Genomic DNA, 14,190 nt, shown 5'->3' with positions numbered 1-14,190 from the left:
TTGAAGACTTTCGGATGTGTGTGACTTTCTTTACAGACCTTCGCAGGACCACTTAGAATAACAGATCGTGGTTCAACTTTCTTTAACATACACCGGTCTCTCTGGTTGCTTGCCAACTCTGAGGCTGCATGTGTTTCTTTCTTGGTTTTACGAGTCAAGGTTATTACCACAGACTTGGCTTCGCCTCCCCAACTCTGCCGTTCACCCGGGATGGTCGCTGGCATCCTTGAAACACAATGCAGTCTTCGGATGTGGGATCTGGCCTTCTCTACTTGTCTTTCACGGCTCGTCATAGGCAACGACCTTCAGTAGGGTACTCTCTGGGTTTTCGACCCGCTGCTTTCGTCCCATGGTCCATCGCTCTGCTCCAGTAGGGTTGCCTTCGCCCTGGAAGTCCTGCTCATACTCTTCCGCCTTGCTCAATTTTTCTCAGTAAAAATGTCTTTGAACTAATGTCCCATAATCCTTCATTCTGATTTTTCTCCCACTTCGCTAACTCGCCCTTTTGGCAGTCTGTTGGTTTTGGGAGCTGCAGAAGTTCAAGGGGATACTTGTTGAGGTCAGGATCTCGCCACCTGGTCCTCAAAGGCCTGGGCTTTCCTGATTTGCCCAGGGGAGGAGCTCTGATGTGGGCACCGCCAGGTAACCCCTGCTGCCCAAGGTTTAGCTCACTGGAGGTACATTTTCCTTTCCACACTGCAGCGTTGATCATCTTCCAGAAGACCCAACGAGCACATCTTGCCCAGGACCTTCTGCCGTATAAGCTGTAAATTAAGATCCAATTAATGTCCAATTTCATTAGGGTGGCTTTTTAGGTGCTGTTTCCCATTTATCTTGGGATAACTCATAACCTAAGTCTGTGGACCATTTAAGTCGCTAACAATCCATCAAATATTTCAATCCCAACAGGCATAAGCTTCAAAAGGTTGACACCATTCGGGGAGGACAGTCAAACATCTTGCACAGCTCCGTTTATCAGCTAGTGGAGCTCCTGTCAAAAGGATTCTCTCCAAGTACTGCACTTCATTCTGAGACTCGCTTCCTCTCCCTTGCAGGTAAATTGTACTCATCTTATAGTCTATCAAAATGAATTACTTGGTCCCCTTACAAAATATAATTCACTTCCAGTATGCCCCTAGAAATCCAACTTCACCAACATATTCCATTTTGTAGTTGAAGTGCCGGGTTTTTCGATGAGGAAGCATACTTATGTAACCAGGCGAGTTGTTTATTCTCCATCAACCAAGTAATTGGTACTCTCTGCGTTACCAGTATAGTCCGCAATAACGTAGAAGCCTGTGGTAGTTTGGTAACGGAGTAGATATTCACAAACCTGAAGTGCAAACTGCTTGACTCTCCAATTTCAACCAAGTGGGTGAATTCTCTTCATTACATCCAAAATAAAGTGCTGATGTCTTAAGTATAAAACCTTTGATATCTGTCCAGGTCCGGGTAACCTAAGCCCCCATTCTCCATGTAGTGCGGAGTCTTCCTAGTCTTTTTTATTTCCCCATAAACTATCTTTAATATTTTTGAAAGGTTCATTATTAAAGGCCACCCTTCAGATGCGGCGGAGCTCTCTGGGTACATACAGATACCCCTCTTTGGTCGTGGCAGAAAACCCCTTTTGTTGCGACGGGGCCCCTCTTTTGTAGTTTCACAACCCGCTTTTCTTATTTTTTTTTGCTGAATCCTATTATTGTCATATCAAAGCCCTTGTTTTTGTCCTGGGCAAACTTTTTGGTAATTTGCCAAATTATCACAAAAGCTATTTCACAGCACAGAGGAGGATCTTGAGGGGGGGCAATATTTTGCAGAGAAAGAGGCACAGAGGGAATGCAACTATCCAATCACAGCAAGATACAGAGTACAATACTTTCCAGATTACCAGTAGAGATGAGAACCAGTCAATAGACTTCAGGAAAGTCCTTTTTTTGCAGGAATGTTTTCAGAGATTGCTTGACTCTGCCCTAATTACGTTCAGAACTTAATTTCTGAAGTTCATTCCAGATCTTGGATGTCTTGACTGCGAAGAATCTGCCTCTGTGATATTGCCTCTTGGGTCTTGATTGTATCGAGAGTTTCTCCCCTGAGGATCTTAAAATCCTACTTTGGTGGTAGTGTTTGAGGGACGGCAAGCAGGTTTTTCGCCCCTTGCATGTAGAACGCAATGGATGGGGCAGAGAACTCCGAGAGTGGTGCCATGTTTGAAATGTAGCTTGCACAGGGCCTTTATGTCAGGAGTAATGGAAGTCTGGCATTTTGAGACCCAATGTTAACCTGGCGCATTTACTATTTGTTCAGGCCTATGAGCACACTATTAAAGTACTCCCATTTTGACAGGGCCAGGGCAAGGGCCAGGGCTCTAGTCAGATGGATCTTCTGAACCATCTCCAAGAAGGGAATAGTTTACACAGCATGTGGAGTTGGATGGGCCCCTTATGCAACACCTCAGCGATCTGACTAGGGAAGGATATATGTCTATGTAATTGCAGAGTTTTCCCATCTTTGTGATGGGGGTAAGGGTGCCTAAAGAATCAGGCGATTTTGAAGGGGAGAGTCTAGCATGAGTGGGTGCTTAGAGGGTTCCAGTTTTGCTGCGGTTCAGAGAGACTGGCTGTCAGGCATGTTTGTACTGGTTGGAGGCCTTTGGTAATGGTTTCCTGTTGTAAGTTGGTACTCGTTTTTTGGAATCCTTATTTTAGTTTGGCAAAACCTTTTTCTTTTGTTTTTGCTCCTTTGTTTTTCTTATAGCGGAGCCACTGTTTTGTTGTTGCATAACCCTTATTTCTCCCTTTTTGAAATACATGTAAGTTTTTTAAGCTGCTGATTTACAATACATGCATTGACAAATGAGAAGTTATTTGGCAATAATCATTCCAAGGTTTTTCACCTGTGATGCCTGGGTTAGGCAGGTTCTCTGAAATCCAGACTTTTGTTTCTTGCAGTCAGAAGAACCGCCATTGTGTCTTAGTTGCACCATATCCCCCAGGTTTCTGTGCAATGAGTGTTTTCTGCAAATATGCATGCCTTATAAACTTTACTGGCCCTTTTCATAATCAAGGCAGTGTCTGCATCCCTGTAAAATGTAAAAATATTTAAGAAGATGAAACTGCCAATGGTTGTAAATAGAGGATGGACTGGAGTGAGCAGACTCACCGTTTCACCCACATGCACCTCTGTGTCTGTAGATGATGGCGATTAAGAGGGATAACCACAGCTTGAAGTTGATTAGAAAACAGTGCTAAATCCAGTTCGCAGGCTGAGTTTTAATTCTCTTGTTGTACAAATGATCCAGAAATATTCTCCGGTCAATATTGTTACAAGCCTCCTTATTCCTCTGAATAAGGACTCTGACAAACACAGAGTTCAGTACCGGCAGCAGAAATTGGGCTTCAGACATAAATCCTGCCAAGGATTGAAGCGGTGCTGCTAACAATTATGGATTTCACAACGGAGTGGACCTACTAGGCAGGGAGGAGCATAAAGGACACAGGTTAGCTGGGTATCAGAAGTGAAGAACAAAAGAAATAATATCCATTGGCACACTGAAGGTGCCCTGCAGCCAATCAGATTGCTTAAAGTGGATGTATCTGCTCACACAATCCTGCAATCTGACAGCTGGAGGGTCTTGGTGCTCCTCCAATTTTTGTATTTTAAACGTACCTTTTCTCAGCACATCAGGTCCCTGGTATGCTTTCTGCAACATTAGTCAGTCCCAAGGCACCTCTCCCACGATGGAACTAGATGCAGGCATTTTCTTTTTCATTGTAGCCATTTTTAGTTTGGGCCATTAAGTGGCGCTGAAAGCGCTACCTTTAAGCCGAAACTGTTAAAATAAGAGCTTTAAATATGGACTTTGAATGAGGGTCTGTAATGCATTTCAATGGAGATGACACTTGAGGGATACACAGTTGTTCGATTATTGATTCCCTCCCCTTCGCTGCCCCTAGAAATGCTATTCCTGCCCATCTCAGAACTCTTTGTGCTCTTCCATGGAGGAAGCTCTCTGGAAACGAGCTGAAACTAGCCGCCATCTTTGAATGCAAAAGATACCATGCATCTTAGTGTGGAAAATCTGTATTCAGAATATGTTTGACCTTTCTTTTGCTGAATACACTGCATGTCCATGCCCTCACATTGATCGATTTTCCTCTTTAAAGGGGTAGTTCGCTCAAAAATGTTATGTTTTAAAAATGTTGGCCATAATAAAAAAAGATATATTGGCATTGTTTTTTTAAAAGTTCCTATATGGAAAATAATTTTGAAAATGACTTCAAGTGTTGATGGAATTCAGAGAACCTATTCAAGTGGACAGAGGGAAGAGCTGATCTCATCAAGGCCATGTGACGCTTACTGCACAGGTCTATTCACCTGCTGTGTTTATTCACTGAAGCCTCGAAAGCAAGGGCACTCCAGAGGAACCAACGAATACACGAAGTAAGCAGATACACCTACATAATAAGCTTCAATCACACTGTACTGCGACATGGCGCCTGCACAGGGGTCCAGCTGAAGCATAAAGCCATGGGCTGCACCACCATTTGCCTGTTTCCCAAATAGATGTCATGCAGAATTTACGAGGAACACCACAATGCTCCCGTCGGAGCCCTGAGATCCTCTCTGATGTGAGCACTGTCCTCTGTGTGTTAGCAGGATTTTGCTTGCACTTCTGATTTCTAGCTCCCCGCTGTCGGCATAAGCCACGTTGCCGGCAGTGGGGAGCAAGAAATACTGAATGCGAGCAACATCCTGCAAACACACAGAGGACTGTGCTGTCCCTCTCCCCCAGCACCAACATCCCCTTGGTCACTTTCCCAGCTCTTTGCCCCATAAAAAAAGACTGACGCTACCCCTCTAACCCTTCCCCCACACTGTGTGCCGCCACCCCCCTTGGCCTCCACCCCTGGTCCAGCCACCATGTGACTGTGGCTCGGCCCGCGTTGGGTTTCTAGAGCCAGATCCAAAGGCTTGGTGCTTGCTCGGCCCTACCCTAGTGTTCCCTGCCTCTGCCAGCTCTACTAAGTGGCCACATGAGAAGCAACATATATCTTTGGTGTGAAATACATACATGTTCACTGCTATGTACTTAATATTTACTTGTGACATTGCACTTAAATAAGGGTCTTTCATTGAAGACTTACTTGCAGACTCCTTCTTGCTTCCTGTGTACTGCATACCACAAAGCTATTGAAAAACCAGGCACTGCCATAGTGATATTAACTGGACGCCGATAGTAGCAGGTGCAAAGCCCAAACTGTTGGCTTTGCCAGTGCTTGTTTGCTTTTATATTGGTAAACTCATTTGTGCTCCTATTGTTAAATTTGCAGTACAAACTAGCTGGCGAATTTTGAAATTCAAGCACCCATGCGATCGGGCAATCTCATTAATGCCCTGTAGGTTACGCTATCTTGTAAAGGGACTTCAGCTCTTGTCAAATGCCCCAGCAGAGAGCTGGCACCTTGTGGATGTTATTGCTTAATTGCAACATTGGAGTGTTGGCAGGTGGTGGCGGACAGTGGGCCAGAAGTAGGCCATCGCCACGGTGACAGACTGCTGCTGCCCCTGCCAAACATTCTGCGTGGAATCTGTCTCCAACATTCAGTCTCCTCAAGGTTCTCTGCACCTTCTCTAACTGCTGTGTTTGTTATTTTCCTTGTTTGTCATTTTCTTCCTTGTTACAGTGGAGTAACAGCCCATGTCCTTTGCCCCCGTTATGCGCCGTAGACCTTGCTCTGGGCCTGTAACTCAGTGGTGGTCTGATGCCACACATTTCCAATCCTCCCACAGTTTGTAACACCTCATTGTGATGCAACCATTCTGTTTGGAGGAAATCTTTTTGATGAAAATGGGCCAATAATTGATTGTTAACCTGCTGTGACAGAGAAGGGTCAACGGACATTTGCATTTCTAAATTGTTGTAAAATATTGAATCTTTCTTTCTGATGCTGTTTCGGGCTTCTGTTATCTTACCTTTATGATACGTTCTTAGACCTGCAGACCATTTTTTGATAATTCATGCGTCTTTAGATTCTGGCCATTATTTTACCAACACAGGGCGTGGCACCCTGACTGGCCCACTGGCTTGAGTCTGTGGCCCCCAGTTTATTGTTAATGGCTGGGTCTGTGGAGTGGAGGGCTGTCTCTGGAGTTCTGCTACCACTCCATTATGAGTGGGACGAGCCTGGAAAATGTTGGCTTGTTAATATGCGTGTTGCACAGAGCGGAGTTCAAGCTGAAGTTGACAGGTTTAGAGCTTGGCAGGCCCAACTCACTCCCTTGATCCATGCTGTATAAAAAAGACTTCCATCTGGTGTGTGCAGCATCTCTTTTTCCAGTCAGTCGGTGCTATAATTATGCTCCGTTTTGTCCGGCACCATTTTGGGAACTCTATGCAGCATCCCTGTTCCATGCCCTGTTAGTACTACCAGTCCCCTCCCACAGCTCAGATCAGCACCCAGTTGACTTGTGAGGTGAAGAACATTCCTCGCCAACAGCTCTTGGACACTGCTGTTCCGAACCCCTAAAGGGTGAGGGCACAAACATTGACAACTGCAATCTTGGGTGCCTAAGCTCCTGCTGTTGGCACACCGAGATAAAAGCAAACCGTGTACTGTTCAAAAATAGGTAAGGCCTTTTGTATTTGGTCCATTGTACACAAGCCATCGAACAAGGACATTTACGTCAAGTAGTGCTTGAGAGTGAAATGTGGAAGGGAGAGAGTAACGGAAGGTGAAGTTAGTTTGAATGGGTTGTGGCCCAGTGCATGGGTAGATTTAATCACCAGGAGGAATTTGAAGGGTGATGGATTATACCTGAACACTATCCAGCATGGAGGCGATGGGAAGATGCGGGAGAGGATCCGGGAGATTATAGAGGTTGTTAGTAGCCAATTTCAGCAATTTTTTGAGAAGAGAGAGGATATGAAGGTGAGGATGTGGTCAGAGCAGATGTCAGGTTGACTGGTAACAATGATGGAAATCAAATGAAGGTCTTCCCAGACTTGGTAGAAAATCCCCATGGATGTTGTTAAACCGGAGAAGAACTAGCCTGTAAAGAAATCCAAGCATGTCAAGGCAGGTTTGTGTCTCAAAGTTTAGAGACCTGGGGCAAAGGGAGAACCAAGTCCAGCACAGACGAAATGCAGCCACCTGCTCCACAGCCTTCCCAGCCTTTACATGCATCAGCCTCTATGGACTTCCTCCATCTGCTTATAGACCACCTCCCTCTGTAATCCTTGGATAAACTTCACATTGGTTATTGGTCCTTAACCCTCCCATGTTTACTTCCCATCATTCTAGAAGTGACGCCATGCATGGCAATTGGTGTATATGGTCCCTTGTCCCTAAATCCCTTTGCTTACCCCACACCGAAGCTTTGTCCTGTTTGGCTCATTATAACCCATTGCCTGCTATTACAATTATAAGGACAGTGTTGACTTGCTCACTAGCTTGAGACAGGGTACATTTTGTCTTCATTTTTGATAGATGGACCTTGCTGTAAAATGTGGATAGTCTGTCATTGATGGATCGTGGTAAGCCTAGTCTGACTGCATAAGCATTAGTGCTTCATAAAGGTCAGGTGCCAGACGCGCTCCTGATGTCTCCTCCTTTCCGCAGAATGCAGAGATGCTCTCCTTCCTCTCTTGATCGACCAACTCAGCGGCCAACTGGACGACTATTCCAACAAGCCGGATCACGAGGCCAGCTCACAGCTTCTGAGCAACATCCTGGAAGTGCTGGACCGGAAGGATGTGGTAAGATGATAGAATAACAAATGGAATTGCATATTGCAGGAGAAAGGAGTCCATGCAGAGGTGATGAACGGTAGAGCCAGCATACCATAGTGCAGCGGTCTTCAATCTGGGGGGGGGTGCTGCCTCCCCTACAGGGGCCCGATAGAGGTCCAGGGGTGGGGGCACGATTCTCTAAAAAGGGATTAAAATGACTGGTTTCAATATAAAATCTAAGACTTACATTTTCTATTAAAAGCAGTCACCTTAATCCTTTTAAAAAAGAGTCCGGGCCACTCCGGATTCCCTTTGGGCTACCTATGGGGGGCAACCCCTAGGTGGAGGGGGAGGGGCAGAAACAATATTACTCCTGAGAGGCTGAGGTGGTGGGGGCTCGGCATGGAACAGTTTGAATGCCATTGTGTGTTAGTTGAATAGGGACCATTGAAATGTGTGTACGTGCACTACAGGGGAGGATTGACGGTTACTGACTCTTGGCGTGAAAACCCTGGGTGATCTCCAGCTCTGTCTTTGCTTCCTACTATTGCTCTTTTCCCCAAGGGAATCCCTCAACCTTGGCTCGTGCTCTTTTATATGTGATTATTGGGAAAGTGTTCATGCTATTACTGGTCAGGTGGATTCTAATTGCGGCTGTTCTGTGCTATTGAAGTGAATGTTGATTTAAATGGGTATTTTTTGGTAAATTATTTTTTAGGGTATTTTACTTGTTTTGGCACCTTGTTAGTATTTCACAACATTTTAGTCTTTTTTTTCACTTTTTATCCTAAACGCCTCTGACAAAAATGTTCTCATCACTTGAATCAATTTTTTCTGTCAAGAGAAAAAGATAACTAAACGGTATGTAGTGTGGAGTGCAGAGTTAAGGTTGTTTTATGTGATGTGTGGGTTCGTGTAATGAAACGAAACCGTAAATAACCCGTACTTTAATGGATGCTTGTAGAAGGTGTGACAAAAAGAATGTTATAAAAAGAAACGTCGCAATCCTTCTGTTGTACTCATGCCTGGTTAGACAGTGTCTGAAACATGAGAAAACGACGAGATCAAAATGCAGGGTATAGGTTATGAAGGTTTGCCACATGTGTGTGAAAACAAATATTTAACAGAAAGCACATGGAAGCTTCCCATTGTCTTGTGTTCATGTCGCTGTTAGGACTATGTTCGAAAAATAGGAAGGAGTGAGTGAACACATAGTGTTGCAACTGATGACCAAAGATCAATATCGGAAAGCTTAAACAGGCCATGGTCACAATGTACACCACCCTTTTTAAAGTAATGCTGAAAGTATCGCTATATTATACTTCAGGAGAATTAAAAGTTCATTTCTCTGAAATGGCCGAACTGGTCTACTGATTTTCCTAATTTTTGAAGCGTACAATACAGAGTAAGACCAATGTACGTTTAAAAAAATGTTAATTGGTGTAGACACCATTAAGTCTTCTGTTCTCAGAGTGGTCCTCTGAGAAACATGCATCTGTTCGGGAGATTTTCAAAAAGTCCTCTAGTGAGGGCTTAGAAAGACCAACCAATAGTGTACGTGAAATAAAGCTTCACTCAAGGGGGCTGGGTGGAGGGGGTTGCAAAGTACATTTTACACAGACATCCGAACACAATAAAGGCATATCCACACAGTATATCATTATAATATCAATATAAAAAATAAAAATAATTGTACTTTTTAACTCGACTCGCTTAATACCAGATTGGATTCTAATCGCAGGATCGGGATTCAAACCTGTTACACTGCGTTGTCCTGCTTCCAAGACGAGTGTGTTGGCCCCGTACTGCATACGTTAAATAAATATATGCAGGATGTGGTAATATCTGCATTAACTGGTCAAAACATTACACGTAGGAAAGAGGAATTAAAAAAACTGCAAACTGTCTCTAAATGACAAAGAAAATTTTAGTGAACATTCAATACAATTTTACAGATAATTTAAACTTTAGGGTGCTATGATAAACTTTAGTGTTAGAAAGTTTGTCCATTGACTTTTACAGGACGAGGAACCACAGGGCCCTTAAGGTGGGGCCGAGCTTGCCGGAAGCTATCCAGGCGCCATGGGATTCGTCAGATTTAGTTTTGATTGCAGTGCTGGTTCCAGGTACAAGATCTGCACGCGCAGCCCACGTGAGTGGATGGTTGAGACAAATCATGTCAACCAGGTTAGAACGCCCCCACGAGATGATTCACAAAGGTGGCAGGCATGACCGCAGCAGCAGGGAGGGAACAGTCCTGAGGCCAGGCCTTAAGGATGCAAGATAAGTCAGAGGCGGAGGCCTCTGATGAGACTATAGCAGGGTGCAGCCTGATGTGTCCCAACAATGGAGCAGCACCTCAGGACAGGAGCAGCAACACGGTCTGGTTCCAGCAGGGGGCTCCCACTTTTGTTCTAGTGGTGCACATGGTTCAGCAGCTTCTTGCAGAGCTTACACGGCTGTTGAGCAGGGTGATAGGCGGTCTCCTTTGGATCAAAGGAAGGGAGAGCCTGAAACAGAATCCCTCCATTCAGGGAGAGGCAGAACATCGCCTTCAGGGGAATAAATATTCCATACCAGAGCTTCCAGCGAGGATCTTCTGCAACATTTTCTTCTGTCCGCTGATTGGACAGAGCAGAAGGAAGATAGTATTTTAATGAACTGCTCCGGGTCCCCATAGATGTAAACAAATCGCCCAATGGCATTTAATGTACCTTGTAAACATGTGTCACCCTTCCAATCAGAGAAGGCCAGCCTTACTCCCGTTTTGTGTTTACACACAAAGGGATGCCGCTTGATGTTCTGGCACATCCTTCTAACCCCTTAAAACCATAAAATGTGGCCCACAAAGAAAAAAGTACCGGTCATAGGGCTTTTAAAACCACAGATAGCCAGTCCACTCTTTTTCAGAGGGCAAGTGGCCAGCAAAGCGGTAACAAGACAAAATGGTGCAATCAAATAAAAGGCATACAGCTGCTACCAGCCTGTAACACTGATACTTTGTTTGGGTGTCGAAACACAGCCACAGGGAAAGAAGAGGAACTTTTATAGTAACTCTGGCTTTGTAGATTTGTTTGCTACTGTTAGGGAGGATTTTCCACAGCCCTATGGGGCGGACTGTGAAGAGGCCAATCCTGAGTAGAAAAGCAAGGTGTCCACAAAGTTAGACAAACATTTTCTCAATGCATAACATAGCAGAGAAGTCAGGATTCACTTAGGAGAGGATGGGCTACTACCAACGTACATTTAGTCCCCCACACTGCTAAATACGCCGCATATACTAAACTGTAAATGTATAGATACACGTTTCTTTGTAATTGCATTATGATAAGACACTGTCAAATAACTTCTTTAAAATGCACAGGCAAAGCAACTGTACAGCAAAATCAGTGATAAGAAATAGGTTCCACCTTCCTCCAAGGAACATATTGTGAAAGGCTAACCTGACAAGGAAGTATTAGGCCCACATGAGTTATCGCAAGGAGAGAAGAAAGGGATCCAGAGCATTAGGGCCGGACTGTAAGCGAGATTACAGATGGAATGTAAACACTGGTGGTTACTGTAACCCAATATGTTCTATGGATATCTGGTCATTGCATGTAAAGCCATTCCATCGAATTCTTTCCATCTAAAAAATTGATGCAAATGCATTTAGATGCAAGGAATTCGATGCAATGACCATAAACCTGTTCTATGGCATTGAGTGAACTGAAGTGACTTATTATACTAAAATATATAATCTATCACTGCTACTTTATAAACTAGTGTGTTTTCTAAAACCTCTAGGTCTCTGTTGGGTACCAGGGAACAAGTCTCCCTTTAGGGGAGTTTAGTGTTTCGAAAGTTTCTCCCGTGTGACAAATCTCATGACTTTAATGAGTTTATAGGAAAACGCCAGCCAAGTTAACCTTGCACCCCATAGGCAGAGCAGAAGAGGAAATCAGTCCGGAGGGAAGCCCAAGAAGCACCCCCAAAATACCACCACTGCAGGGTTACATCCCAGGTTTCTAGAACCAGCAGGCCAGGAAAAGCTGGTTGCAGAGCTGGAACAAAGGCCTCTCCAGACAGTGAAGAAAAATGATAGATGGGGAGAGGACCGGCGGTGGGCTTGAAAGCCCAACTACTCCCATTTCCAGGGGGCTCCTGAGGATGGAACAGACTACCAGATCAGCGCCCAGGGCCAGATACAGTGCTGGTTGCTCTGAATTCGGCCCAGAAACTGCATATGCACTGGTGAGTTTGGATTGCAGTTCAGGAAGACGCCTCTATTGATGACACCGGAGGCAGAAGCCTCAGAAGCAGCACAGGCCACACCTGCAACACTGACGAACCCAGCAAAGGTGCTGGATCAGCTCATGTGAGCAGCGGGCAGGGAAACAGCCGCATGGAGGCAACGCAAGATGTCCCCTGACAGAGTTGAGGCAGAATAGCTGACATCCACTGTGATTCCCAAGTCAGGAATACCAGGAAATATCCCAGACTTTACACACTTTGGCCAAAAGGATGTTACCGGGGGTCCAGCAAGGACAAGACGTCCAGCCAGCGAGGACGACAGCAAGAAGGAAATGGAAACAGCTGTGGATGGGGTTCCAACATTAGGGAAGTTGTAGGGTGCAAGCATAAAGGAGCCAGGGTGCCACCAATATGCCCAAATCGGGATCTTCAGTAGGTGGCCATCATTCAGAAGTCTTCAGGTAAGAATTGGAAACTGTTTTGAGGAATGCACAAGTTCTCCCACTGATGAGTTCTGTGAGGAATCTGGAGGTTTCGTCCCTTCTTCCTTGGGTGGGCGGCAAACCATTTGAGGTTCTGGAGTTGAACCTGCTAAGCAAAATCCTCCCTAGGAGTCTGAGAAAGAAGGACCTCACTCGGAGTGACTCCCCGCTAGGGGACAGGGAATCCCATTCCACTAAGGAACTCCCTACAACTGAGTCAATTGTCTGCATACATGGGATAACCAGAAGTGGATCGGACTGTCATCTGTGGAACACCAAACGTTGTAGAAAGTTAATTGGAGCAGTTGCCTGAAGGCAATGCTTGCCTCTCAATAGGATTGATAGTTAAATACACCCCTTTGGTATCTGGTAGCAAGAATAAAAGGATTTTACCCCTGAATGGAGGGGAGAAGCGATACGCAGAGGCAAGCCTCTGACATACCAACATCATTGGGAAGTGGAGCAGCGCTGCTGAGGGGGGCTGGCTGAGGCCCGGAAAAGGACCTGAGAGGAGGTCTGGAAAGAAACCGGGAAAGCAACCCTGAGAGAATGAGAATCGTAGCCAACGAGGCACAGGGTGTGCAAAGTTGGTGAGGCAGAGTGGAGCTGGCCCAGAGGGAAGGCGTCAACACATTGAGAATGCAGTGGACCTGGAGCCTAGGAAACGACACCAAATCCGGCAAGTGAGATAGGAACAAGTCCTCTGCTTGCACTACGTGGAACCAGAGAAAGAGCAGCATAGCGGTGAGAGTAGAAACACACCTGCTTGTCTTCAGGAGAGGACTCCCAGGAACTGGGGAGAACGCCAACATCAGTCGAAGCCACCTCGCTGGAGCAGGACCTACTACAGTATGCGGGTTGCTCGCAGCATAGGGGGGCACAGAGACCCAACTGTAAGAACGTGAGAAGGAACAAAGACGCTAGAGCCGTAGGAAAGACAACAAAGTCTAGAGAGAGAGATCGACTAACATAAATACTGAGTGGCTTCTGAAGCCCTACAAACCATAGTCTTGAAATCTGGCAAACTGCTCAAAGCCGCACACCAAAACCAAGAGAAATAATCTATTGGATACACATACCCCTATGAACCAAGGGGGAACTAGAAACGAGAGAATCAAGGAAGTCGGGAGGATCCTATAAAGCAAGTAAAGAATCATCCCAAAGAAAAATAAGAATCGGGCAACACTGGAATAACATGTTGAGAGAGACACGTATTTGGTGGAGGAAAATTAAAGAGATCCCTTCATCTACGACCACTGAGAAAATTGACTTTTTGGGGGAACTGGAGTTTGTTATATACCTGTAGAAAACCCTTTTCTTTATTTTCAACTTTGACAAGATGGACAGGGGCTGATAATCAGGAGAGCTTCCTCCTATCAAATCATTGTGGATACTAAAATCAAGAGCGATTCCTGGAAACACTGGGAGACGGCAGAGTAAAGAACATTGAAAACAACTTATAAATGCCCATTTTCACCTTGTGAGTTGCTTTTCTAATTGATAGGGCTGGTTTAGAGGTTAGGATTTGCACAGAGGGAACACTGTTTTGACTAATGTTGACGAGCACTCTTAGTTTAGTAGGTTGGGAGCTTCCCTATTAACAATAGTGTCAGTATGGAGTTTTCTTTAATTTAAATAAAACTCCCGTAGTAAAAACAGATCTTCTGGTCCGAGTCCTTCTTCTGGTAGGCCACAGATGTCAGCAGAGGGATGCGAGTGACCCAACAGTCAGATCTTCGCCCAGAT

General features: G+C 45.1%; 1 protein-coding gene across 1 annotated transcript in view; it reads left to right on the top strand.

The window, feature by feature from the left end:
* The window catches only part of DOCK5 (dedicator of cytokinesis 5), a 1,209,967-nt gene that overhangs the window by 666,070 nt on the left and 529,707 nt on the right, over nucleotides 1–14,190 (top strand). The window contains exon 26 of the mRNA XM_069617597.1: nucleotides 7,620–7,756. Coding sequence (XP_069473698.1) covers nucleotides 7,620–7,756 — 137 coding nt within the window. The remainder of the gene's footprint in view (nucleotides 1–7,619; nucleotides 7,757–14,190) is intronic.

Source organism: Ambystoma mexicanum, chromosome 10, assembly GCF_040938575.1.
Source record: "Ambystoma mexicanum isolate Mex_15411 chromosome 10, UKY_AmexF1_1, whole genome shotgun sequence".
Classification (NCBI taxonomy): Eukaryota; Metazoa; Chordata; class Amphibia; order Caudata; family Ambystomatidae; genus Ambystoma; species Ambystoma mexicanum.
This window is presented reverse-complemented; position numbering and strand designations above follow the sequence as displayed.